Below are 26,413 nucleotides of genomic sequence, written 5' to 3'. Positions count from 1 at the left end.
TCTGAAGAGCAGGGAGGTTAACCGGAGGAGATTACGGTTTGCTACCCTGCGCTGGGGCAAGAGTAAGCGGAATGGAAATACGGAAAGAATAGCGGAGAGATAAAGCAGAAGTACGAAAAAAAATGAAAACAAGAGATGGAGAATGTCTATGAGAACTATAGTCCCTCTAATAGGCCACTCGAATGCAAGAATATCAAGGGTGCCTTGAACAACTTGTGGTGCGACGACTGCATATGCCGGCGTTCCAGTACTGAGGTCAAGAAAGTTGGCGACTGAGAACAATTTAAAGTGGAAATAGAAAGCCCGGAGTCGACAGAAAGGAAGTGAGAGAAACAGATACCGAAAATTAGACGGAAATGATTGAAACACGAAAGGTTATTAATATTTACAAATGCGGCGAGAAAGAAATCAGGAATAAAATTGGTACAGTACCACAAAGGGCAGCGGCTTGCTTGAGGTCCGATCTGGCTGCCAGACGACAAAAACAGACCGGATAAAATATTTGTAACAAGATCAGGCATCTGTGCCTTCAGCCAAAGCATGGAAACTATTCAGTTTATCTCAATTGGATTCAAATATATTCAGACTTCCTAGTGACACACATTTATTGAGACCAAGAAATACACGTGGGGGATCGACCAACTTCAATAAGCGCTGGGATTCAAGGCTGATAGAAGCAATGAATGGTGAGCATCCGATATTATGAAGGTGCATTTAGAGTATTGGATGGGAAAGGGTGGTGAAGAAGTTGCTAGAACCATAATATTTACTGGCATAGGTAACCGGGATCAATATAGAGACAGCTGATTTAATGAAGGAAGAAAACACTAAGGAAAGCTAGGCAAAATTCTACAATTCTACGCCTGATCCATACCTGATCGGCTCATACAAACGAAGTGACTATTTGTCAACGCCCCATTTCGTAAGCGATGCGAATAAAGTTAATCAAGAAGTTTAACTTTTCAATCTTAACTATTCTTTTCCCCGCATAACGTGAATCATTCGTAAACGGAGCAGATGTGATGCTGCCGAACGTGAAGTGGTTTGAAGGGAAGAAGCTTGGGCACGGGCGTAGTAACGTTTAAATTAAATACAACGCAAGATGTAGGAGCGAACCACACTAAGAGAAACGCGTGTGTCTTTCTTCATTCGCCCTTGTTTCTCACGCTGTTCTTTCTTTTTAAACCTGAAGTGTTCCTCAAGCTGTCGTGCTTTTTCTGTTAGAGTATTTCGTAATCAAATGTAAAAGATGCGAAATATTTGCCGACATTAGAAAATGTTTAATTCTTGAGATTCCTTGAGCTGGTTGCTCGACTGGAGAAGAAAGTGGCCGCCGCCACACACCTCCTGCGGCGTGTCACGAACAAGAGGAAAGGAATGAAGAAACACAACGTTACGAGGCTGATACAGGCGTACGCGCTGAGTCACATAGCGTACGTCGCCGCGTACGCCGACTGGAATAGGAGCGAAACCGACAAGCTGAACGTGGCGATCCGCAGGGCGTTCAGGACCGCCCGGGGAGTACCCCAGTACACGCCAACCCGCAGGCTCCTCGAGCTGGGCGTACACAACACGCTCGAGGAGATCGTCGAGGCGCAGAGAATCGCGCAGCCGGAGTGGCTGTCGAGCACCGTAACGGGAAGACCAATCCTAGACTTGCTCGGGATTCGATATCACGAGGCGGGTGGACTGAAGGAATCACTGCTACCGGAAGTCAGGGACGACATACAGACGGAAAACGCGCCGAAGAATATGCACCCGGTGCATGACGTGCAAAGACCTATACGAAGGGCGGTAGCAATCCTCGAGAAGCAAGGAAGACGAGAAGGCGTCCTCTTCGTCGTTGCAGCCAGGTACCCATGGCCAGTAGGTGACTCTGATAGCGACGAGAGACGTTGACCACCACCGCCGTTACAAGGGAATGTGCGAGACGAACAGCAGTTACCAGCGCCATCATCACTACTGCTACTACAACAAAAACGGCAGCAGCAACAGCGGCAACATCGACACGGCCGGCCGACGGCGGCGGCGCCCGCCTTCTCCATGGCAGTCGTGGATACAAAGGGAACGATCCGAGTCACGGCATCAGCGAGGCTGCCGTCGGCCGAAGCAGCGGAAGAGATGGCCATAGCCCTGGCGGTACTCAACGGAGGTGCGGAGGATAACCTGATCATCAGCGACTCCAAATCAGCGATGCGGAACTACACCAAAGGTTGAGTGTCCGCGGATGTGGCGCGCATGCTCAACGCCCGGGCCGGGGACTTTGGATGCGGCACGATTACAAACAAGTCCCTCAAGTGGTTCCCGTCGCACGTCGGGGAGTTTGGCAGTAACAACAACAGCCACGTCAATAATGGCAACAACAATGCTAACGGCCGAAGACGCACCGACGCTCCGCCCAACCACAACGAGCGCGCCCACCTCATCGCGAGGCAGCTTACCCGCCGCGACGCGGTCACCCAGAGGGCAGCCGCTGCCGTTGTTGTTCGGGGCCCCAGCCGAGGAGTGACGGTGACGGCGGCGGCCAGCGCGTCCGGCGCCGCCGCTGTCGTTACCAACGCAACACAAATCCCGACGGACGGAGCTGGGGATCACGCGGACGCCGACTGCGATGTCAAGGAGTTTCCGGCAACGTACACAGAGCTGCTTGGCCACTATAGGAAAGAACGAAGAAAATATCCACAACCCCACGGGCGCCTAGACAGGACCGAGGCGATCGACCTGAGACGGTTGCAGACGGGCACTTTCACCAACCCCTACCACCTGCACCGCCTGTGGCCCGCGCTGCACCCGTCGCCTGGCTGCCCATGGTGCGAGCACGAACGGGCCGATATGGCCCATGTGCTTTGGGAATGCCAGCGCCATGAGGAAGAAGGGCGAGGAGGATGGGGGAAGAAACAGCAGGACCTTCTGAAGCGGGGCGTCTCGCTGAGAGATGGCAAGCCGCCAACCTCAGCGAGGCACCCGAAGACTAGGAGTGGGCCGTCCAGCGAGCCAGGGTCGTTGCCGAGCATCTCGGAAGATTTTCCTCGGGCGATGGACCCCTGGCAGCCTAGCCCCGGGCACCAACATCAATAACCGTTAGACAAATAAAACTTATTCCTATCTTATACTATCCTTGAGATATACCTTTTATCTACGCTGTGATCAAACAGACAATTCTACGTTGCAAAACGGTCGTAGCATCCTCATGGTAATAGTACGTGCATTGAGTGTACCGGTGATGGCACCGCTAAATCCCGCATCATGACCATCTAGACTAATGTTAAAAATAAATAAAAAAATGTCAACCAACATACAAAGAGTGTGCGCATGCGCGCACTCTTTGTATGTTGTTTATGTTTAGTCAACCGACAAGTGAACGTACCGATGGAACTGAGAAAACGTTGGAATTCCGAGCAGTCTGCGACCATATAGAGTAAAGCCATGCAAGAATATGTTGCAGGCTTATACTTGCACAGTTACGAAATCCGAATACCAGGTTGCGTTTTAAGGCGGTGAAGATGTTGACGTTTTTGTCAGATTCCGAAGTCTCTAAACTTTTGCAGTCAGCTGTACATTAAATTTTTTTTTTCAGTAAACGTAAAGTTTTAGTTGGGGTACGTATTCCACAGCCCTTCTTCGCCTTAATCCACGTTTCAGGAGCGCTCTAAAAGACAGTACGAACATGTTGCTTTGTGGTGTACATACCAAACATATATTCATCATTTCCACACACAGTACATCATCGTTTTGACAAAGTTATCGGCACAGAAAATTGGCTTCGTTACAACTCACAAGCAGATATTTGGTTAAAGATTAGAGCAGCTATAGGGTATCCATTGTAGCGCAGGAATAGTGTGTGCTCCCATAGCGCATCACCTCGCAAAACTGGCATTGGCCGCGTGTTCCAATACTCGCTGCAGACGGCAAAGTAGGCGGCAAAACAGAGAACGGCCATGTCAAGCCATGTTCTAATTCCGACGAAAATGGTCAAAGAACACGGCTTCGCTAAGGCAGCGTCGAAGTCAAAAACGATGCAGTCTACTTTCCTGTCCAAGCAAAAAGCCAGCCGAACAGGACACTCGGAATAACTACGGGAACGCTGTCTACCCACAAGACGTAGTCACGCTTTCCTATACGCTGATCATAGCGACGTCGTGTTTTTCGTAGGTTCGTAGACGCTATGGTATGTAATGCGTGCTATTTTCAAGTTTTTCTTGTCATACCTATAGTAGATGTGACCCAACCGAAATTTGGGGGTTTGCTTACGCATAGAAACGCTATTGGAGTCTCTCATACACTACATAATCCATTGCCACTGTGATTGGAACCAAATAGCTATTGCGAATGACTACTTGTTATGGAACAGAGCGATGGCAGTCCCTCAAGGAAAATTTGCGAGTTTCTGAGTAGCGCGTCTTTTTTGTCTGACATCCCGGAATTACAGAAGTGCCCCCTTTAAAAAGTACGCAAGCAGCAAAAGTCTTTTAGTTCAACATATTTCTAGCACGTCTTCAAAAAAAGCGAGCCCGCAATATTACAGGTGAAATCTCAATCCATTTCTAGCAGTTTACGCATTCTCCTAGGACCTTTTCAGCGATGACGCCGCTATAGGCTCAACTTTACCGCTGCGGGCGCGTTCAGAATACGTCATCGAAAACTAAAAGGGCACGCGGTGGCATGCCGAGTGCGGATACAAATGCAAGCCTGCCTGTGAGATGTAAAAATTTCATTCCTAGGTGTTGTACTATTAAGTTTGCTCGGTACTTTGTACGTAATTTGCGCACGTTGGACGGGTTGGCATCTGCGATCGCATCACGCTTCCCTCAGGAACAGCAGCGCATACAAAGAACGACGCAGGAATAGGGCTTGTGAAAGTTTTCCTTATAAATTTTTTTTTGAAGGATAACCACGTGATCCTTCTGAGTGAACCAGACCGTAGAAGTCGGCGTTGACGCAGCTTGATATCTCTAGATAGATCATCGTAAATTACATTGGTTGCGCGTTTGGCACGTCAATGAATGTTACGTGTTAATGAGACAGCGTGTTATTGGCCTACACAACTCCGCGAGGGTCATAAAAAGCTGAGTGATACAATTTCTTTCACGATAAGTTCTTACTAGCTACATATACTTAATTGTATGTTCTGTGCCGATATAAAGAATGTTTGCTGAAATGGTTTATGCGCGAAGGAGCGGCTTCATGTAAGTGGACAAAATGACGACAGAATATGGACATAACCTCTCCCGTGACACCATTTACATTTATAGCTGAAATTGAAACAAATTGTGAAAAATTGAGCGCAAATTGGTCAAAATTAATTAGGAGGAAGTGAAACCTTTCTTATTGAAGAGCGGTCTTTGTTCTACTCAAAACGACGGTGAAATAAACACCACCAAGAGAAACGTGTCGTATATTTAGGAGTTACTCGAGTATAGCACAAGCGACTCTTTATGTTCCTTTGATTTTTGCACGAGGATGCAGACGGATAGTTACAAAACGCAGAGACAACGGCACACCAGGTAAGTATTCAACGTCGTCGCATTCGGCCACAAGCGCGAGCTCTGTTTGGTCAATGTCGTGCAGGGCTTTGCAAAATGTCACGTGTAGTAAACCTTTCGTCATGAGTTACAACTTCCCGAGAATTAAGTATCGTCTCTACTTTGTAACCCTATTGTCGTTGCCATTAAATCAAAAAAGGATGGTGCACCCTTGAAATGAGGGGGAAGAAACGCGAAAGTATATAAAAGAATGCAGAAGCAACAAGGTTACAGGAGAATTGCACTTTATCTTCATCCATAAACCACTGCCAATATCCGCAGTACAGCTAGCGTCGTCAATGTGGTCAATCGTGCCTCGAAAACAGGTTCAGCGAGGCTAAATATCCAAGTGGGCCAACAATGTTGGCGTTTCACTAGATATCCTCTAATAGATGCTTCGATTCTTTGGTACACATGCCCCCGCTTCCCGCTGCGGTGACGCAGTGAGTCATGGAATTACTTGCTGGTTCACGGATTCGATTAATTACCGGCCGGCAGCCATTTGAAGGGAGTGAAATGCAATAACATACGTGTACGGAGATTTAGGTGGACATTAAAGAAGTCCTGACGGTCAATATTATTCAGTTTCCTACTACTGTGGTGAAAACTAGCGTTGCTTTGGGACGTTAAACCTCGTGAATTAGTAAATCAAATATAACTCTTGCTAATACCAATGGTTTTCCTGTTACAGAATCCGAATGTGCTAAATTATTAAATGATTCATTCTCAACAGTTTTTACTCTTGAGGATATTACTACATGCCCTAGCATTGATGTTGTTTCCGGTATTAATATGACTGAAATAATAATTGACGAAAATGGTATTTTATCTCTACTTGGAAAATTAAAAACGTCATCTGCATCTGATCATAATGGCTTCAACAACAAAATACTTAAACATATTTCTTCTGCTTTCTATCATTGCTTGGCAGCCATCTTCTCTCTATCAATATCGTCAGGCACAATTCCTCAGGACTGGCTAATAGCAAAAGTAGTGCCCATATTTAAATCAGGGGATCGCTCGTCCCCACTTAACTACAGACCTATATCTTTAACTAGTACCATCTGTAGACTCTCGGAACACGTTATACACGCACAAGTAATTACATATTTAGAGGAACACAATATCATCTTCAAATACCAGCACAGTTTTCGCAAGGGCTTCTCATGCGAAACACAACTTGCGGGATTTACACTGATCGTTGGACGCCGGCATCCAAATTGACGCCATATTCCTTGACTTCTCAAAAGCATTCGATCGAGTTCCTCACCACCGGCTCTTACTAAAACTTAGACAACTTATTCACCCACTTGTTCTGGCATGGGTGCAAGCCTTCCTCTCTAGTAGACAACAGTTCACGTCGGTCAATAACTTTGACTCTCCTTTCGTCCTAGTCTCATCCGGTGTTGCTCAAGGAAGTGTGCTCGGTCCATTGCTTTTCCTAATTTATATAAATGACTTACCCTCGTCCCTCAAATCTAGAGTTAGGCTATTCGGTGACGATCGTGTTATTTACCGCAACATCTCTTTTCAAGCTGGCCGCCAATTTCTACAATCTGACCTTGACTCCTTAACTTCGTGGCGCACAACTTGGCTAATGACACTAAATCCATCAAAAACTAAGCTAATGTCTTTCACTAAAAAAGCTTCGCGAATTCCAACGTCTTACTTGCTAAATAATACTTCAGTGGAACTTACGACCGCGTACAAATATCTTGGAGTTAACTTTCAGTCTGACCTGTCCTGGAATTACCATATTAACGTCACCCTTGCTTCAGCAAACCGCTCACTTGGGTTTCTTAAACTTAACTTGAAACACACCCCATCGCACTTACGTAAACAGGCTTATATCACTTTAATCCGTCCTAAAATAGAATATGCCTCAGCCATTTGGGATCCCGATCAAGTCTACAATATTAAAAACATCGAAGCCCTGCAGAACTGTGCTGTGCGTTTTATTTTTTCGGATTACTCACGTCACACCCACGTCACTTCATTGAAGACTCGTGCTGAACTGCATGTGTTATCATGTCGCCGCAAAATCACTCGCTTATCACTTCTTCACAAGCTCTACCATCATGCATCACTTCGCGAGGACTTCTTTAGGCCACCCCCTGCCATCTTTCCCCGCCGTGATCACCCTTTCAAAATCGAACGCTTCACGTGACGCACACTAAGTTATGCCAGATCATTCATACAACGCACCATAACCGAGTGGAATAGCTTGCCATCACACATCGCAACCGTCACCGACATAAATGAATTCTAGAAACTCCTAACCCTTAATGAAAGTGCGTAAACCTTTCTTGTGTCATGTCCCCCCCCCCCATTTTTTTTCCCCACTACGAATGATGTTAAAAGATGTTCTTGTCCTCCTTGTAACATGCATATTTTCATGGTTATTGTTCCTATTTTTATTGCGGCGTTTTGCCTTTTTCTTTTAAGTTTACGTGTTGTATCGTTTACTGATTTGTTATACATTAATGGTAGGAGTGCTTTCTATGACCCAGATTACCTTTCATATTGCGTGTGTTTGTGATATGTATTCTCTTTTTGTACACTTCTGATTATTATTACTACCACAATTATCTTATTGGTCTTGTAATATTATCTTTTGTGATTTTTGTTTATCAGTTCCCAATTTCTGTCTTCAACTTATCACTCATTTATTACATCTGTATGCGTTACTGCACCCCCCCCCCTCCCCCCGTATGTGATACCTTCCTGCGAGAGGGCCTTTAGGGGTGTTCTGAATAAATAAATACCTAAACCCCGCTGAACTACCAATCGAGCGCCGGGGGAAAATAGGAAGTCTCCATGGGTCCGCGCGCTCACTCAGTAGGCTGCTCACTCAGACTGAGACTAAAGCACAAGCCCGAGTGTTAATGGGCCTCCGCTGAGTAAAATCTTGGTAAATTCGAGACCAAGTGAGAAGAGCTGGATAGAATTATGGCGTGTGTCACTCTGAGGGAGCCGTGCACATGAAAAGTGCACAAAAAGAAAGGGACTTCACTGGCGGTTTAGCCGTAAATGCGACAGAGCAGCGTTACCACTACGTCGCACCTCTTTCAGGTGATGGCTCCTTGATTCAAACCGCGTTTACCGTATCGCAAAGCGGCGAGTAGTAGCTCCCTCGACACACATCCTGCCTCTTCGAGGAGGAACGAAGGGTAACTGACGCCCATCTGGACCAGCTCCTGCACTATATATATATATATATATATATATATATATATATATATATAAATATATATATATATATATATATATATATATATATAAACAATATAAACAACGCTCTGTAGGTCCTGCATACACTTAGTTTGGAAAGGAGCAAACAAACGAAAAAGGCATGTCTACTTGCTACTTGCTTACGTTTCCGCCGTTGCGCGGCCTTCGTGTGATTGACAAAAGCAGTGCCACGGCCAAAACGTAAGCAAGTAAACAGGTGTTCTTTATAAACTATACACGTATACAGTATATAAACATATATGCACATTCCCGTTTTCTAAACTTTCTCATCACCTCCCTATACTTCTACCACGTGACCGGCGTCCCGCACTTAACACACATACATACTTTCTTTCACTTTGACACTCGTAACGCTAACGCATGAAGTTATATTTGACGGACGAGTTCGAGTGAGTTCCGTTAATGTTGCCGACCTAAGGCGAGGTGTGACGTTATCATGACGCCGCTAGGGCACGCGTGTGGTGTCACAAGCCGGCTTGCGCGCACGTACATACACGCACACACGCAAGCACACAGACACAACACACACACACGAACACACGCACACACACGCACGCACACACACACAACAGTGTCGCCACCCAAGGCCACCGAAAACGAAATTTATTGGGGGAGCCAGCGAAGTCATCGCACGAGATAGTAGCCCGGATCGTCTCCCCTCGCAGCCATTCCAGTGCCCGCACTCGCCGGTGGCTGGACCAGCTGAGGCCAGGCGCACACGCAGCCGGACGAGGTCTCGATCTTCTTCGGCTTCAGCACGCCGCTCACGTTGTACGACACGTCAATCAAGAAGGACAGCGTCACGCAACGCTTGTTCGCGCCGCACTGGAATTTCGGACACCTGCGCCAGCGAGTCGCGCGTGGTGTTCGTCGTTACGCTTGATCGAACGAGAAGCGATTGGCAGTTAATTTCGCCCAAGGGCGATGCACTAACGGCCGATAGCGAAGGTGTTAGCGTTTCGCTGAAGGCCTCTATCAGAGCGCTTGGTGGAATGCTTGACGCAGCTAACTGCAGGCGATGCGTCGCAGAGCGGTTGCGAATCCCATGTGCAACTGCAAAGCGAAAGCGGAGGAGGGATCACGAGCGCACCCGATCATAATTGCCGCAATCGCCCGGCAGCAGCAAGTTGACCGCATCACAATGCGTGACAGAGTTACTGAAAGAGGGTGCTGCAAGCTAAAATGTGTGAAGCTTTTGACTCGGAAGCGTGGATGAAAAGAAGCAGGCGGCTAACGTGCGTAAATATCTCCACCTCGAAAGCGTGAGCCTGGAATGACGGAGAGAGAGAGCGAAAAAGAAGGGAGGGAGGGAGGGAGCGAGGGAGGGAGGGAGGGAGCGAGAAAGGGAGAAAAGGAGTGTGAAAGGCAGGGAGGTTGACCGGAGGAGATTATGGTTTGCTACCCTGCGCTGGGGCAAGAGTAAGGGGAATTGAAATACGGAAAGAATCGCGGAGTGATAAAGCAGAGGTACGAAAAAAATAAAAACAGGAGATGGAGAATGTCTATGAGAACTATAGTCCCTCTAATAGGCCACTCGAATCCAAGAATATCAAGGGTATCTTGAACTACTTGTGGTGCGACGACTGCATAGGCCGGCTGTCCAGTACTGAGGTCCCTCGGTTATGAGAGATAACGCCGACGCACGCCGCAGGAGCGGGCGCCTAAGAGCCGCGATCTCAGTGTGAGAGTTTCAACCGATGACGAACCAGTGAAAGCGATAACAAAGACGGGCGCCTAAGAGCCGCGATCTCAGTGTGAGGGTTTCAACCTATGACGAACCAGTGAAAGCGATAACAAAGGCTATAGCGTTTCGTTCGTACTCGTTATACGGTGTTATACACGAGATAACAAAACGCGAGGCAGCACGCAGGAAAACTGCGGCTGCCTTGCCCGAACAGCGCCCTGGCGGAAACTTTGCGTGGCACTACGCTGACGCGATTTGAAAAACTAGCAGTAACGTTACAGGCGCCACATTTCGATGTTGCATGCGATGAGACCTATAGGACATACCTGTCGGAGTTTGTCAGCACCAACCCCCCCTCCCCCCCTCAAAAAAAAAACAAGGATCAGATTGGATTGGCTTGACTAGTTTAGATGGTGAATGCACAACGGTGCGATCCGTACGACGGATTAAGACGGTATTTATACACACAGCTGGCTCAGCTAGGAGCAGCGATACTCCCTGTGAGTGCAACTCTCATGCCAGCTGTGGAAAGCCAGAACGACGATGCGTCCCACTTGAATTGGGCGTTGCTGTACGCAGACGAGCTGCGTGTCTCTGGAGGTCTTGTAAATTCTCCAAGCGTGGGCCACGCGTTCGTCGTCAATAGGATAACAGCACGACGGCGCCGGCGGTATGAACGTGCTTCGAGTGTCCGTACAATTGCTGCCGCAATAAAATTACTGGGCCTTAATTGTGCCTGCTCAGGCGGATGTCTACACTAATCTGCCATATACTGTCGAAATGCACCAACTAGCCCAAATTAATGTTTTATCGCCCGTGGTCTCACAAGTTTCTTTTTTTCAGCTAGTGCCTATAAACAGTGTCCTGCAAATTAGCGCGCAGCCAAAGTTATATACTTCGTAAACTTTTATCGGGAGGTCACTTCTATGCAGAATGATCTGCTTAATACCTGTGTCACACGGGCTCTCTTTAATGACAATTAAGTCAATGGCGTTCGAAATTGTCAATCTATTCACTCGAAGGAGCTGTTATTACAGCAAGGCCGACTAGCGATGAGATGTTTGAGTGATTAGACGCCAAGCGTCTGGGGGCCATCTTCGTAAGCGACTGCTTTGTACCCCTGAACGTTAATAGCCCTAACAATAAATATGAGGACCTCAAGGTCGCATCTTTATTTTGTTATTTTATTGTTGCGATAGCATTGTTGTGGACACTCCAGGCGCATTTCTGCCGTCGCCGCCGCCGTAATGTTCCGTATAAAGTACAAGAGCGATAATATCGTCGAGTGTAAGCGCGCGAAGGCGAGCCGGCGAATGCAGCTGAATCCCGCGCCCGCAAGCGAGGAAAGCGAGGAGGAAGCGCGCTGTCTTCTGTCGCGCGCAAAGATTCGAGGAGGGTAGGGAGGGAGGGTGGGGCGCGTTCTACTCCGAGCGGGCCACTGCATCTTAAGAGCCGTCTGCTACGGGGACAGACGCCAGCGCGACATCGACATAAGAAAGCAAAGCCCCCACTTGTAATTTATAGACGGTTATAAACAGTCTAAATCTATTTTCTTTGGTCACGTGCCTATGCGAATTCGGGCGTGACACTGACCTGCAGCTCGCCATGGGTATCTCAGTGGGTATCCGTTTCGGGTCCACGTTGATGATGACGTCGAATGGGCAGGTGGCGCGATCCCCGATCTCCTGGGCGCGGGCATCGGAGAGGCAGCGGCTCTGTTCGCGCAGGGCCCTGTGTCCTGGCGAGCTGCCCTGCCAACGCCACGGTATGGCGACCCCGCAGCTGCGCAGAACGCAGGCTGCCAACACGGCCAGCGCTAGCGTCCGGCCCAGCAAGGCGGCCATCGTGGGTTGCGTGGTCGCGGGCCCCTCGAGCCGTGGCGCTTACCCACTACGGGACATTGGCCAAGAAACTCCTTGTGTCTGTGTGCGCTTTCATTAATAGCCCTGCCTCTGCTGTCTTCTATTTATCACTCTATCTTGTTAATATCTATTGTTAATATCTTGTCTGCAGTCTGCAGACAAGGACACACAGCTATGGGCCTTCCAGCAGGCCAGGGGTGCATTCGAAAAGCACAAGCCTCATGACCCACTACAAAGGGGCCCAACTGGGGTAGTGCAGAGTAGGGTATAACCCCGGGTCGACGCTTGGCCAGCGTCATGGCGCGTTAAACTATCGTTTGCCGGCACTTTATTAAAGTTATCCCTATCCTATCCTATCTTGTTAACATGAACTCATTGTGGTGCGACTTGCCTTTACCCCCTTTTTTTTTTTTCATCTATATGCGCGCGGGTTATGGGTCCATGTGCTGCGGATTTCTGGCCCTACGACGTTGTTACTTTTCATTGGCTTACTACATGAACTTTCTTTATATTGTTGTTTCTGCTATGCGCAAGGGAGCAGCCGGAACCATTAGAGGGTACAGACATTTCTTTCTTTTATTTTCATTTCAATAATAACAGCCGGTGCTTAGGATGGAAAAAAAATCATTTCCAGTACGTTCTAGCGAGGTGGTACCTGGCTGACCGCCTCGCAATGGTGAGCCTTCTCTCCTGTATGTCATGTTATCATTTACCCCGATTTGACTGCTACAGCACGTGTTCTTTTTTGTTTCTTTGTTTCACCACAAGGCCTGGCACGGAGGGTCCCGTGCCAAGGGGAGTCCCGTGCCAAGGGGTCCCGTGCCGCTTCAGTGGCAGCAGGCCAATTGCTATAGTGCCATGTTGCTCGAGCCAATTTTCTTTTCTTTTATATTGCTGCACATCTATTCACAGGAGAAGAGGGGGAAACCGATGGGTTCGATTTTTTTTTTTTTTTTTTTTGCTACACAGAAGTGTGCGTTAAAGGGAAAGTCCATGGCTGGGCGAAGCATACGAAGAGAGGACACTTCTTGAACGTACCGTAAAGAACCTTTGTTCGTTAAGTGGCTCTTCGAGTGGCTCGTTCCGTCCTGGCCAGTTGTAGGAGGCAAACCTGAACCTCATCCTGTGGACATTCCTAGGACTGCATGGCCGTCCATAGAAGTCGTATGCTCAGGGACTCATATACTCAGGGACCATATACTCAGGGAATCACATTTCCCCTAAGCATTTTTTTTTTACGTTAGCCACCGAGACGTGGTTTTACAATTCCGTGCAGTAGTTTCAGATGCTAAAGGGCTAATTAATGCAAAAGGGGGAGGGGAGGTAAGCGCTATCGTATAAGCAATATGTTGAAACAGATTCATTTTAAAGAGAATAATCTAGCAGCCATCGTCATCCTCCTCGGCCGCCTTTTCAATAAGGGGCGTTCCGGCGCATTTGTCTCGTACCTCGTGCTGCGAGGTCAGAAGAAGAAGAAGAAAAAGTTTTTTGTTTTTGTTTTTTTTTTGTGAGGGGGAGGTGGGGGGGCTCCTTCTATCGGTACGAACGGTTCTCAGGCCTTTCGCTCGCTGACCCACACGTTTTGTACTGGACCTAGCCTTGGTCTCTATATTAGCATTAGTGCGTTAAAGCTTATAATTTACATGGGAAATTTTGAAGGTGTTGATATCTTTGCTTCTTCATTTCTTTTTCTCGGTTGTAAGTGAATATGGAATTGAATGAGAAATTGTTTCCAACCATTTACTTTTCTTTTGTCAGTAAGGAGGGAGCGGGGTGATAGAATCTTGCTCCAAAAGCTCTTGCAAACAATACTGAACGTCCCTTCACTGAAAAAAAAAATGGTATTCACGTATGCGTATACGTCGATCGATGCAACAGATGCTGCCCCGCTGAGAAATATGCGAAACAATGACGAGTACTGGGTGCTATAACGTAAAGCGATTCCAAACATTCCGATACCCGATACTGGTATCGAAGCATACCCGATATGGAAAACCGGTGGTAAAGTCTCGAACAAAGACGCTGCCCATAATTAATACATATAAATGAAAGTTTCCAATTGCAAGATTTAACGCCAGAACGCCTAGCACAACAGCTTGTTTTTACTTAGTAAGCTTACGTTTACTTCAATTCATACTGCTACTAACGCTACGAGTTTTACACTAATGTTCTACCAAGTTGCTATCGCATTCATTGCTTGAGCTTTAAGACGACACTGTGATCTTCTTAAAACAGCCGTTAAAGAGTCGGTGCGCCCTGCACAGTCGAATATGGTGGCGAAACAAAAAAGTATAAAAGAAAAAAGAGGGAGGGAGGGTGCGTGCTCGCTCTCCAGCTTCATTTCGGATTCAGCAACATGTCACCAGATGTGACACCGTGTCCCATATGTAGGAGTCAACAAAAAAGAACGAAAAAAGTGAGAGTCACAGAGAGGGCATATTGTATGCTAAAGGATGGAAACGGCGAAGACCACGAATATCTACGAGTTCGGCACGAAAGAACTCGAGAGTGAAGAAATGCGTACGATAACCGAAAGAGAAGCGCCGCGTTATTTGAGGTCTGAGCAGGCTGGCGGAGGACAAGAAAAAGACGTGAGCAAATATCTGCCACGGGATACGCGAACGCACTGCCTCGGGTAACGCATTCAACCGAGCCGGCCGGTCCCGCGATGTAGCCGTATAACAAGTGGAAAGTGCGAGGCATTCGCGCCTTCTCGTTTTCGCCTCCTTCCGTTGCCGCCTACACGGGCAACTATGCAGTGGCCGACGCAGTGCGCACGGCATTGCAGGCACGCGCAAGGTACTTGCGCCGCAGAGCAACGTGTCACCTGTCACCACTCCGGAGAGAGAGCGATGCATACGCTACGGCCACCGCTGATGGCCATGGGGCCGCTGCTGCTTCAAGTTACCCTCTTCTTCCCAGCCGTTTTAGCGGCCAACCGATGTGAACTCAAGGTGAGAGCATGCGTACAGGCACGAGTTGTTGTCTGGAGCGAGCATTCAGGATTAATTTTAACCACCGGGGTTCTTTGACGAAGCAAACCAAACCACGGTGCACGTGTATCTTTTTCATTCCGGTACACATGCTTTTGGCAACGCGGAAATGATAAAATAAGGAAATGAACGTGGACGAAAAATAGAACTTGCCGCCAGGTGTAGTAGTAGTAGCAGTATTAGTAGTAGTAGCAGCAGCAGCAGTAGAGAGAGAGAGAGAGAGAGAGAGGGCTCTTTATTGGAAAAACAGAGAATTTTGCCGGCGCGTATATAACTGCTGGCATGCTACTCTGTATAGGGTAGGGGGAATGGGATTAAAAGATTCCAGAAAAGAGTAGCAGTAGCAGCAGCAGCAGCAGCAACAGCAGCAGCAGCAGTAGTAGTAGTAGTAGTAGTAGTAGTAAAGTAGTAGTAGTAGTAGTAGTAGTAGTAGTAGTAGTAGTAGTAGTAGTAGTAGTAGTAGTAGTAGTAGTAGTAGTAGTAGTAGTAGTAGTAGAAGCACTAATGGTTATTATAAAAGTAGGGAGAACCAGCAACAGCAGCAGCAGCAGCAGTAGTAGTATAAGTACCAATAGTAGCATGGTATATAGAAGCAGCAGCAGGACGGTGACTCTGTTAAATGAAAAAAAAGCAGGAGGAAAAAAATTATGCGCAATTTGAAAAAAATCAACTAGTACGAAATATTGACCGAGTTGATTTGGGTTCATTTCTTGTGTAATGGCACCCCAGAAAGAATCCGTAATGGCAAAGAATACACGGTGAACGCTATATGAGAGCCGACGCTTGCACTTGCCATGTCTTCCCTTCAGTCTCGTTTCTTTTTCATTCTTCATTTTTCTCTCTTTTTCTCGGCTGTGCCGCCACTAAAGAAATTATATCTAGTTAGTTACACAAAGAAACCATTCTGGTAGCTCGCCGCGCAAGACAAGCATGCTACAGAAACGTTTCGTCAGCCACTTCATGTTAGGCTGCTGAGCACGAGGTCGCGGGATCGAATCCCGGCCATGGCGGCCGCATTTCGATGGGGGCGAAATGCGAGAACACCCGTGTACTTAGATTTAGGTGCACGTTAAAGAACCCCACGTGGTCAAAATTTCCGGAGTCCTCCACTACGGCGTGCCTCATAATCAGAAAGTGGTTTTGGCACATAAAACCCCATAATTTAATTTTTTTTAGCCACTTCATGCACACGCATCTCGTGACCGCGTAGCGCTGGGCCGGTGTATTTCGACCATTTCTTTTCGCTAGAACACGTTCCTTTCTTCTAATCCATCGTGCAAGACCGGTTGGTCTTAGCGATAACAAAGGTGCAGGGCCGCTCGGGCCACTTGCCACGCCCTAAAAGTAAATAGCCGTAATCATCCCCGACCCATATGTGTTCTTAACTATAATACCGTATAGCGCGCCAGCCAAAAAAAAAAAAAAAGAAGTATGGGGTTTTACGTGCTCAAACCACTTTCTGATTATGAGGTACGCCGTAGTGGAGGACTCCGGAAATTTCGACCACCTGGGGTTCTTTCACATGCACCTGAATCTAAGTACACGGGTGTTTTCGCATTTCGATCCCATCGAAATGCGGCCGCCGCGGCCGGGATTCGATCCCAACACCATAGTTACTGAGCAACCACGGCGGGTAGCGCGCCAGCCAGATGGCCATGATTGCCATTGCATTATACAGCACTATCGGGGCCATTTTTGTCCACCCAGATCCAGCGCCATGTCACTCAAACTTCTTTGCTTGCAATAAATAAACCAGCGCGTCTGTTTCAGAGCAAATATTCGTGATGGCTATTCTACGCAAAGTTCGGACAAGCGTAGCTCGAAGTCAATTTAGTCGCTGCGGAGACGCTACGTCCGACTGCTTATTGCAAAACACACGTAACAAAATATCGTAGGCAGAGAAAAAAAAAAACGCGGAGCTACATGTGTGAAGTTCAAAGACTTCATAACGAAGTTTCTCATGTAGTATTCTCCCATCCTACTCTAAAAAACATGAAGGACATACGCTGTCGGTGTTTTTGTTTCCATTATATTTGTTTGTGAGCTGTCGTTCTCAAAATTGCGGGCAATAACTTTGTGAAGAATGAAAGACAAGGTATGAGCAAGTTTGGTGGTAGAGAAGCGGTTGGGTATTCGTGGCTCGGAATTTCGTTCGATATTCTTTTTGCCCAGTCGACGTCCAAGGCCGACGCCGGATCTTCTGCGACACGAACTGCTTAACGCTGTCGCGTTAGAAACACAACAGGTCCATCCTACAGCTTAGGCGCATACCTCATTCAGCCGGTATGGTATGGCATGATGAACTTTATTTAATGTCCTGAACATCAACTCTTAGGTTGACGCAGGCGGCTCCCACGTCGGGACAGTAAGGTTTAACCTTACCGCCGTATCATGGGCCTTCTGGACGGCCTGTACTTGATCGAAAAGAACTCCACTGTGTAGGACTCGCCGCCACCAGTCTCTCTCCTTCTCACAGTCTGCGAAAGCCACAGGACATTGCCAAAGCATGTGATCCAGAGTAATGATGCCATTACACTTCTCGCAATTGATTGGTATCTCTCTTTCAGGATATATCTTGTTAATAAAGTTTGGACTTGGAAAAGTTCTTGTTTGCAACAATCTCAGAGTCACCGCTTGAGCTCTATTGAGCTTAGCGTGTGGCACCGGGAATTCCCTCCTGTAGATGTTCTGTGTTTTTTGTTAACCTATATATAGCTGTTAGTATCTCGAAAACATTGTTGTCGGGTGAGTGTGTGTGCGTCTGTGTCTGCGTGAGCGTCCGTGTGCGTGTGTGTGATCGTGCGCGCGCGGGGGGACGAGGGATTGAGCGAGTGTGTACGACGTCCGCACTTTACAATTCTACCCGTAGGGTTGCCCCGAGCACAAGCCGGGCTATATCAACGTGCACCTGCTTAGTCACAGCCACAACGACGCTGGATGGTATTGGACGGTGGACGCTATGTACCACACAGGTGAGCCTTTGTGTTCATCTTAGGCGTTTCAGAATTCTTCTTTCCTTATTCCGTTCATTTGTATCTAATTTTGCTAAAGAACTTAAAGAGAACAGGACTCAAAGAGGCCCTGCGCCACTTTTCGAGCGTCAGAAGGCAAAGCAGCCCGCTACCCTTTACCTATCTTCGTTTTCTTCTTGGTTAAATGTAAAATATGGAATCTTTGGCCACAGACAGGGCTGGCTATACTGAAATCATAGGCAGGAAGAATAACTATCGCAAAAAAGATCATAAAAGTACGAAGTGCTGTCAAAAGTGATGAATTAATTGCAGAACACTAACAGAGGAAACCCATGGTTGACGGGGAAGAAAAATTGAAAAAACTAACGCGCATGTTGCACCATCTGTCGGCGTCCTACAGTGACGTGCTCTTAAGCGGTGTGTTCCACATCCCTACAGGTCTTTATGAATCTGTCAGAAATGCAGGAAGCAAGTAATGACACACTCTTCTCATTGGAAAAAAAGCATCCTTGGGACACACCCCTGAAATATGTTTGGTCCTTTTGTAGCGGGCCGCTTGAAAATTTCGCCCTACTTTCTCTTAGCGTCTCACGTCAGTCCGCAATAAATGGCTGCTGGCGTATGGTAGATTGCGAGATAACTGCACGCACCGTCAATTCAGAGCATTTGTTTTGGCCGCCCGGGCACCCTGTGATCGTAACGGCAAAGTACGCGCCGATTTACAAGACACGCTGCCGAATGGCGTCACTGTTACATGTCGAGGTGACGTACGGCAAGAGCGTCAGGGCGCAACTCCACAATGAAACACTCCTTCAATTCCGAGAAATTCCTGCCTCAGCAGCAAAGGAGCTCGACAGTGCTGCACAATAAACCAATCCTCGCATATGTGCCAAGGCATTTAAAGCGCAGCTCCTAGGCCACCGTTCCTGTGGCGAGCTTCGGCGTAGGCGTCGTGCCTCGTAACCAAGCGAACGAGCACAGTGAAGGATGAAAGGGAAGGTGGAGCGTAGCGGGAGATGAAAGACGGCGATTAGCGAAGAGAGCGCGAGGAGGAAAGCGGAGGAGGAGGCTATAGTGAAAGACGGGCTTTGCAGCGACGATGGCTACGAGATGGCGCCGGAGCAGCGCGCTTCGTTTGTATGGAAACAAAGCGCTGCATGAGTGGATGTCTATTTGCGGCGGCTCCTGTGAATCGCGCCCACGCGTCACCCCCGCGCTGGCTCTCTAGATCTACAGATTAGCGAGGCAGTCGCGCCACACTTCGCTCCGTTTGCAACGTGGCGCGCGAGACAGATTGCCCGCGCCAGCTAATATAGCTGCGCTCAGATTTCGCATTAGGGAGTATCGTAATCGTCCGTGAATTTTTTTTTTCTCGCGCATGGGTGAACACTGAATCTGCGGCATAACTCCTTCTCGCTGTCTGAGAGATTTGAGGGCTGATGAATGTGGCGCAGATCCCCACATACCCTTACGATCTTTTGTTGCACCTTGCGTAGGTAATGGGGTTCCAAGCCACCTTTAACGCATTCGAAGTAAAATAATACAGCTGTCCTCTTTCTTTCCGACATCGCTCCGGCATGGCACCACCGACAGTGCAAATGATCTACACGGGCGCGACGAGAGCTCTGTGGAACAAGCCCAGTCGACGCTACGTGTCAGCGGAGAACGTATTCTTTTCGCGCTGGTGGAACGAGCAGTCGGCCGACATGCGAAGAAAGGTTCGAAGTATGGTGCAGTCAGGTACGTTCTTCGTCTTGGCCTTTATTGATTCATACTGCCCGAATATTTATTTTATTTTGCCGAATAAACTTTTGGAAAATGCCTGCGGCGGAAGCAGCACCTCGGCCTTTTCGGATGGATGGCTTAAAGGGCATGAATTTTATTTACAAATCGCGACGTTCATATGGATGATTAGTACATTACCGCTCGTAAACTATATATTTATTTATTTATTTATTTATTTATTTATTTATTTATTTATTTATTTATCTATTTATTTATTTATTTATTTATTTATTTATTCATGTACGCATGCTGCCACTGAAGAATCAAGCTCAGTCGGTAGTACGGTTATAAGCATTTAGCGGAAATCTGTAGAAAGGCGACATTCTCCATATATTGGTCCTCGAAATTAATTAGAAACTGGAACAAGATTCTAACGTATATTAACTGCGGAAATTGGAATATTTGGAATGTCATTCCATTTCATAGCGCATTTCGGGGACGGATATTTCTAAAGAGCGGCTTATCTTCGGATTTCTGGTAAATAGGGGTGACTTCATTGCTGTCTCCTTTAATTCCGGAATTTCAACATGTCATCTTACAGTTAATCATAAAATCTTCAATTGCAATTCTCATTAGCCATCGGAATAATGCGACTTATCTAGCAAGTCATGTTTATCTATTCAACTTATTCGACTCAGTTGGCAACACTGAACTTTCGCTTTTTTTTTCTAGTCGGGAGGATTTCTGACAAGGCATCAATAACAAGATTACCTTATTTTACTTTAAATTATGGTACGGTAAGAAAGAGTAAGAAATGACAAGCTGCTTCAGTAAGACATAAAAATATAGGCAATCTCTCCTGTCGCACTACTCCGAACTATACAAACACGAATAGTTTACTTCGCGTAGATAATTACGTGGCAAAGTGCATATTTGTGCAAAGCGGAAAAACAGCTATCCTGCTGGACAATCTTACAAGCTTAATCTAGGCGCCTGTAGAGTACCTAAAAGCGCTTATCGTTGCCCCTCCCATATCAAGCTATCTCAATGTATAAACTACTAAAATTTAGAGCGCGCGTCTCGAAAGTGTAGACGTTTGAACGGGACTACTATACGCGGATAAGTTCCAAGTAATAGCTCGTAATTTTCATATGTTGAATGCATTCAAATCGTAGCACTCCACGGTTAAATAAATGTTTTCGTATGTCGAAATTGCGTTCAGAAGTTTACAATTCAACGTTCGCTTAAATCGCCGCATTGCTGGTGCTTTCTGTTCTGAAAGAATTTTCGTGTCCCCGACTCACAAAAATGATTTCTCTGTTCTGCTCACCATAGTGCGACATTCATTACGTTCCACTTTATGTGAGCTAGACATTGCGTACCGCTTTAAAGCGATTATATGGTATGGCGTTCACATTTAAAGAAGTATGCTCGGACCATAGACTCGTCGGTCATCCGCGCTGAAAACCGCAAGGGCCCTGAAGCACTTCTTGAAGACGACTGACCTCTGAAATCGCCTTTGATTGCGCAGTGAAACGATGTTATGTGCGTGCGCGCGCGGCACTTGTTCTTCCTTCTTCATTTCCCTTTTCGGTCCGCTTTCCCCCTACACCATTGTAGGGTAGCAAACCAGCTGCAACCTGCGTTTCATCTGCTTTCTTTCTCGCTCTTTCTACTCAGTCGACAGCTTACACAGGAAAATACGCTTGAACACCGTGGGTCGCTTTATTTGTGCACTGTTCGCGCACGAAGCTGCTACAAAAACATCAGTCCACTGAGCTATTAACGCGATGCCCTTAAGCACCCCGTGTCGCAGAAAATCTGGCATCGGCGCTCGGGGTCCAGCGTCGGACGTCGTTTCGACAAAAAGAAATTCGAACCACCCATACCCAGGCCCTCCATGTGGCGCAAGTAAGTTAGCGTACTAACTAAATTTCTCAAGCTAAAATACGTAAAGAAATCGTAAAGTACGACTTAGACATAGCCTGCAGGCAAGATAGCGTCATACTGTAATTTGACTATACGAGAAAACGTAATTCTATTTGTAATATATGCGTAATAATGTTGTAATGTAATGCGCCTCCACCGAATCGCGGCCCACGCAAGAGGCCGCCTTTCTAGCACAAAGCCCGCCTTCGTGCATAGCGTTCGCGGCCAGCGTTCCCCGGTAAACATTGGACAGTTTTAGCAGAGCGTTTGCTTGCGCTCCGCTCCGCAAACGTATCACGCGCACCGGTGGCTGCATAGAATGCACTGATTTCGCTTATCTAACAAGCGCGTTTCCCAGAGACGCCACTGACGTGCTCTCAGCTTGGCGGTAAAACGATTACGAAAAGAACTACACGCTCCCTGACGCACCGCTAAATTAGGTTCCTAGCGGAACGGGGTCAGCGTCCCACGTTCCGCTGCCGCTGCGTGTGCTGTGCGCACGCGCGTCAGTGTTCCCAGTAGCGTTTTGCCTAGCGGCTGCGTGCCAATTGCTGTGATAGGCCGGTCTGAGCGGAGCGGACCGTAAACGCTCTGCTAAAACTCTCTATTATGGCTACATGCTCACCAGTTGCCGGGAAGCGTGAGAAGCAGTCAGGAATCTTCTAATGCTATCACGTTCCACACTTAAAAGCGAAGCTTAAACGTCCTCCAAAAACTTCTTGTTCATGGCTAAGGCACGCTTGGAAAGCGAACTGAAGAGACGAGAGAAAAGGGAGGGAAGACACGTGACATAACTTGTCTTGCATCACTTTTGCCTCGCATTTCCTAATTTCAGCAGTTAAATTCTTCTGATATTTACAACAGAGGCGTTGGCGGTGTTCCTCTATGAATGCTGAACAGTATCATGTGCGCCGTACCTCAGTATCTCATAGTGCGCCGTATTTTTTGCCAGGTTGAGGCCCTGTAATGGCAGAGCTCTTATTTATTTTCCCACTTCCACTCTTTCTGTCCTTTACTATCCACGGTTTAGCAAACGTGGCGCAATCCAGCTAAACCACACTGCCTTTCCTGTTTCTTTCTCCCTCTCTCTCTCATACAGACGCACTCTTTACGCCTACGACATTCTATCACAGGATGACTCCATGTCTATCTCTCTCTCACTCTCTCACTCTCTCTCTCTCTCTCCCTCTCTCATACAGACGCACTCTTTATGCCTACGACATTCTATCACAGGACGACTCCACGTGTCTCTTTCTCTCTCTCTCTCTCTCTCTCACATACAGACGCACTCTTTATGCCTACGAGATTCTATCACAGGACGACTCCATGCGTCTCTTTCTCCCTCTCTCTCTCTCTCTCTCTCTCTCTCTCTCTCTCTCTCTCATACAGACGCACTCTTTATGCCTACGACATTCTATCACAGGACGACTCCAGTTCGTTGGCGGCGGATGGGTCCAAAACGACGAGGCGGTGACCCACTACACGGCCATCATTGACCAGATGACGCTGGGACTGCGCTTCCTCAACGACACGTTCGGTCCCGACTGCGGCGCGCCCAGCGTAGCCTGGCAGGCCGACCCCTTTGGACACAGCATCGCGCAGGCGGCACTTTTCGCCAGGGTTGGGCGCTTCAATCGATTCGTTGCCGCACCAAATGCACGAAAGTTTCGCTTTTCTATCAGATATAGGGATAACAAAGGAATTTTAATGGAACGTCACAAGGCAGAAATGAACTTCTGAAAATGGTGCATAATCCTTCAAAAGTATAGAAAAAGGTACCTACATCATTTTAGTTTAAAGCCAGAGAGATTTTTCGTGTAATTTCCTTGGAGAAAAAGGTTCGACGGTGCAGAAAGTTAGATTTACTTAATATTTCAGCGCACTGCGCTTTGAATTCATTACTCCACGCACCTCCGACTGCTAGCGGCTGCTCCGATCAGGCAAGTATTACTGGTTCGGTCCCTGATTCTACCCTTGGAACAAGATGAATGATTTTTTTAAGTGTGACGCTGTCCTTCTGAGAACGAGGGAAGCAGCTCGCTGTACCTGCGCATTATTCTATAAGACGGTGACTCTATTATGCGCTTAGCAGTCTTTGCCTATTTCAGGCACTTTGAGTGCATCCAGTTACTTAACCTCTTGCACCAACCCAGTACGCCAAGTTTACTATCTTGGGCCACTAGGTCGCGATGCCGACGTGGTCGTTGCATCAACGTCACCCTAGCTTCGTCACCCGATTCCCGCCACGTGTCCGGTAACCGACAAAACCTAAACAGACCCCTATGCGTATTCATCGGAAGCAACTCTTGAGGCTGGTCGTTCAGTTCAAGTTGCATGGAGGCCTTAGACAATTCGAGGAATGTGAACACAGTTCCTCCGACAAGAGAAGCTGAGATGCCCTCCAGAAGAGGCAATGGATAATGATCTACCTCAACGGCCTTCATTAACACTGAATTATGCAGTCACAGCATATCCTGATTTCTGAGCCACTTTTCTATTGTACGTGCAGGGTCCTCCATATTTCGCTTAGCGTACTCGAAAAAAGATTTTGCGCTTACCGCTGCACTGTTGTTGCTGAAATATTGCAGAAGAATTGTATTTTAGTGTCTACGTCGTTCAATGTAACGCTTGTCACAGTTAGTTGCCTGGTACTGAAGAACTAAGTGCAAATTTGCCTTCTCTTAAAAACCTCCTAAAAGCCTCTTAAAGACCAGACAATTTACTGTGGCAAGTGTTAGAGTGAACGAAATAGATTCCAAATTGTGATCCTTCTGGGAAATTTTACGAAGAACAGTGTAGCGGTCAGCAAAAAATCTTTTTTCGAACACGCTAAGCGAAATATGTAGGACCCTGTATACTACAGGGACTTCGCCAATGTGCTGTACCTAAAGCTGTATATGACACCAGCATTCTCGAATTGCACCAACTGTCTTACCATCTGCTCTCGCTAGTCATATGGCACAGGTCGCGCTTTACAGATCACGTGGTTCGCACTCTGCCTCAAGCGAACACTGCCCTTGAATCCTGTAACTGCACCATACCCGGGATCAAAAACGTCAGAGTACTGCTCCTTCGATCATTTCCCGACTTCTGAAGCTGACATTGCTGGGACAGCCTCAACATTTAGAACTACTTCGGGCAGATTTTGCACTGCATTGGGCAAGATGACTTTAATATTGGCCAACCAGTCACGCCCAAGAAGTGTAGGCAATGCGCACACTTTTTTAATGTTTGGCAATGCCTAACGGGAGGTGATAGCTTCGATTTTCGTAGCTCCCATCTACCTCCACAATGCCTCTAACGCTAACTACCGTGCCATTATACACGGCAAGCTTCACTCGCTGCTCGTTATACACCAAGTTTAGGAAATGTTCAGTGATCACGCCGCTGCCGAAAACTTCCACCAGTAGCGAGGTAGAATAAACTTAGTTACTGCAATATTAGCTCTGTGTTTGTCTGGATGAGCCCTGCACCAGCAGGTGACATAACATGCAGGCCGTTCATGGTTGCATCTCCACTCACCCAGCAAAACGCCCAGTCCGCTTGCGTTTACCGCAATACTGAACATGCTAGAACTCTCTAATGTTTTCGCACACCTATTTGTAGCACGAGGGTACGTAGGAAACTCCAACGATAAAGAAAGCTTCGAAGTAGCGAGAAGGTTCATCCCTCTGCTCCCCTCGCATTTGCCAACCCCGGCTTGGCCCAGTGTGAATACTTCTACTTCACATTTATCCGGATAATGCAAATAGGTTAAACTTTCCCAGCGTGCGTTGCAAGTGATCACTTATCGAATTGGCTGCTTCTAAAAGCTATACAATAGATGAAACTTAGTTATGCAGAAAATCGGAAACTTTCGAATCCGAAAAGTTCAACGCGGAAATGACTCTCGTGATGCACTACTGCGCATCAAGATTAGCACTGCAAGTTGCCTTGTCACATCATTGTCATAATCGACATCTTTTTATCTCTCTCCTCTCTCTCTCTCTCTATTCAACCCCATACCCCTTCCCCCAGTGCAGGGTAGCAAACCGGACGTGCGTCTGATTAACTTCCCTACCTTTCCTGTCTTCTATTTCGGTCTCTCTCTCTCTCTCTCTTTCTTTCTCTTATTTGTGCTCTTCGCAAGAACCAAGGCTTCTCCGAGCAATTTTCAAGCGTCCCTTAAATGACCTGGCTCCGTGCCATTCTTGCGCTTCTCACATAAGGAACATCCTTTTAAAATGTTCGCTTATATTTACTGAAACTTATCGCTCTACAGGCTCATTGTGGGTTCGTCTCGTTGCAGATGGGCTTCAGCAGCGCCATGATCGGCCGCATATCGTGGGACACCAAGAAAAAATTGCAGGCGGAACGTGCCATGGAGTTTATCTGGGAGGCCGACAGCCCCGAACAGGGAAAGTATCTGATTTATTCTATACAATGGCATTAGAAAGCCAACTACAGTAACACTTCGGACGGCTTGGAAAGCCTA

General features: G+C 47.2%; 2 protein-coding genes across 2 annotated transcripts; one reads left to right on the top strand and one right to left on the bottom strand.

Moving 5' to 3' along the window:
• Positions 1 to 9,360: 9,360 nt before the first annotated feature.
• On the bottom strand, positions 9,361 to 12,672 carry LOC129383957 (uncharacterized). Its single transcript, XM_055068997.2, has 2 exons — positions 12,052 to 12,672; positions 9,361 to 9,615 (listed from the first exon to the last, which is right to left on the bottom strand). The coding sequence occupies exons 1-2, from the start codon at positions 12,300 to 12,302 to the stop codon at positions 9,399 to 9,401; spliced, it is 468 nt and encodes a 155-aa protein (XP_054924972.1). The 5' UTR covers positions 12,303 to 12,672; the 3' UTR covers positions 9,361 to 9,398.
• A 1,933-nt stretch (positions 12,673 to 14,605) lies between these two features.
• LOC129383956 (lysosomal alpha-mannosidase-like) lies at positions 14,606 to 26,413 on the top strand. Its single transcript, XM_055068996.1, has 5 exons — positions 14,606 to 15,274; positions 18,183 to 18,285; positions 19,879 to 20,025; positions 23,363 to 23,559; positions 26,228 to 26,413. Exons 1-5 carry the CDS (start codon positions 15,074 to 15,076, stop codon positions 26,369 to 26,371), a joined length of 792 nt encoding a protein of 263 aa, XP_054924971.1. The 5' UTR covers positions 14,606 to 15,073; the 3' UTR covers positions 26,372 to 26,413.

Source organism: Dermacentor andersoni, chromosome 9 (genome assembly GCF_023375885.2).
Source record: "Dermacentor andersoni chromosome 9, qqDerAnde1_hic_scaffold, whole genome shotgun sequence".
Taxonomy (NCBI): Eukaryota; Metazoa; Arthropoda; class Arachnida; order Ixodida; family Ixodidae; genus Dermacentor; species Dermacentor andersoni.
Note: the sequence above shows the minus strand (reverse complement) of the source record. Positions and strands in the feature narration are given on the sequence as shown.

Coding starts and splice junctions, on each gene's coding strand:
- LOC129383957 (XM_055068997.2), bottom strand. CDS start 12,302: ATGGCCGCCTTGCTGGGCCGGACGCTAGCGCTGGCCGTGTTGGCAGCC. Junction 9,616..12,051: donor ATACCCATGGCGAGCTGCAG/GTCAGTGTCACG, acceptor TCGCTGGCGCAG/GTGTCCGAAATTCCAGTGCG.
- LOC129383956 (XM_055068996.1), top strand. CDS start 15,074: ATGCAGTGGCCGACGCAGTGCGCACGGCATTGCAGGCACGCGCAAGGT. Junction 18,286..19,878: donor GGACGCTATGTACCACACAG/GTGAGCCTTTGT, acceptor CACCACCGACAG/TGCAAATGATCTACACGGGC. Junction 23,560..26,227: donor AGGCGGCACTTTTCGCCAGG/GTTGGGCGCTTC, acceptor GTCTCGTTGCAG/ATGGGCTTCAGCAGCGCCAT.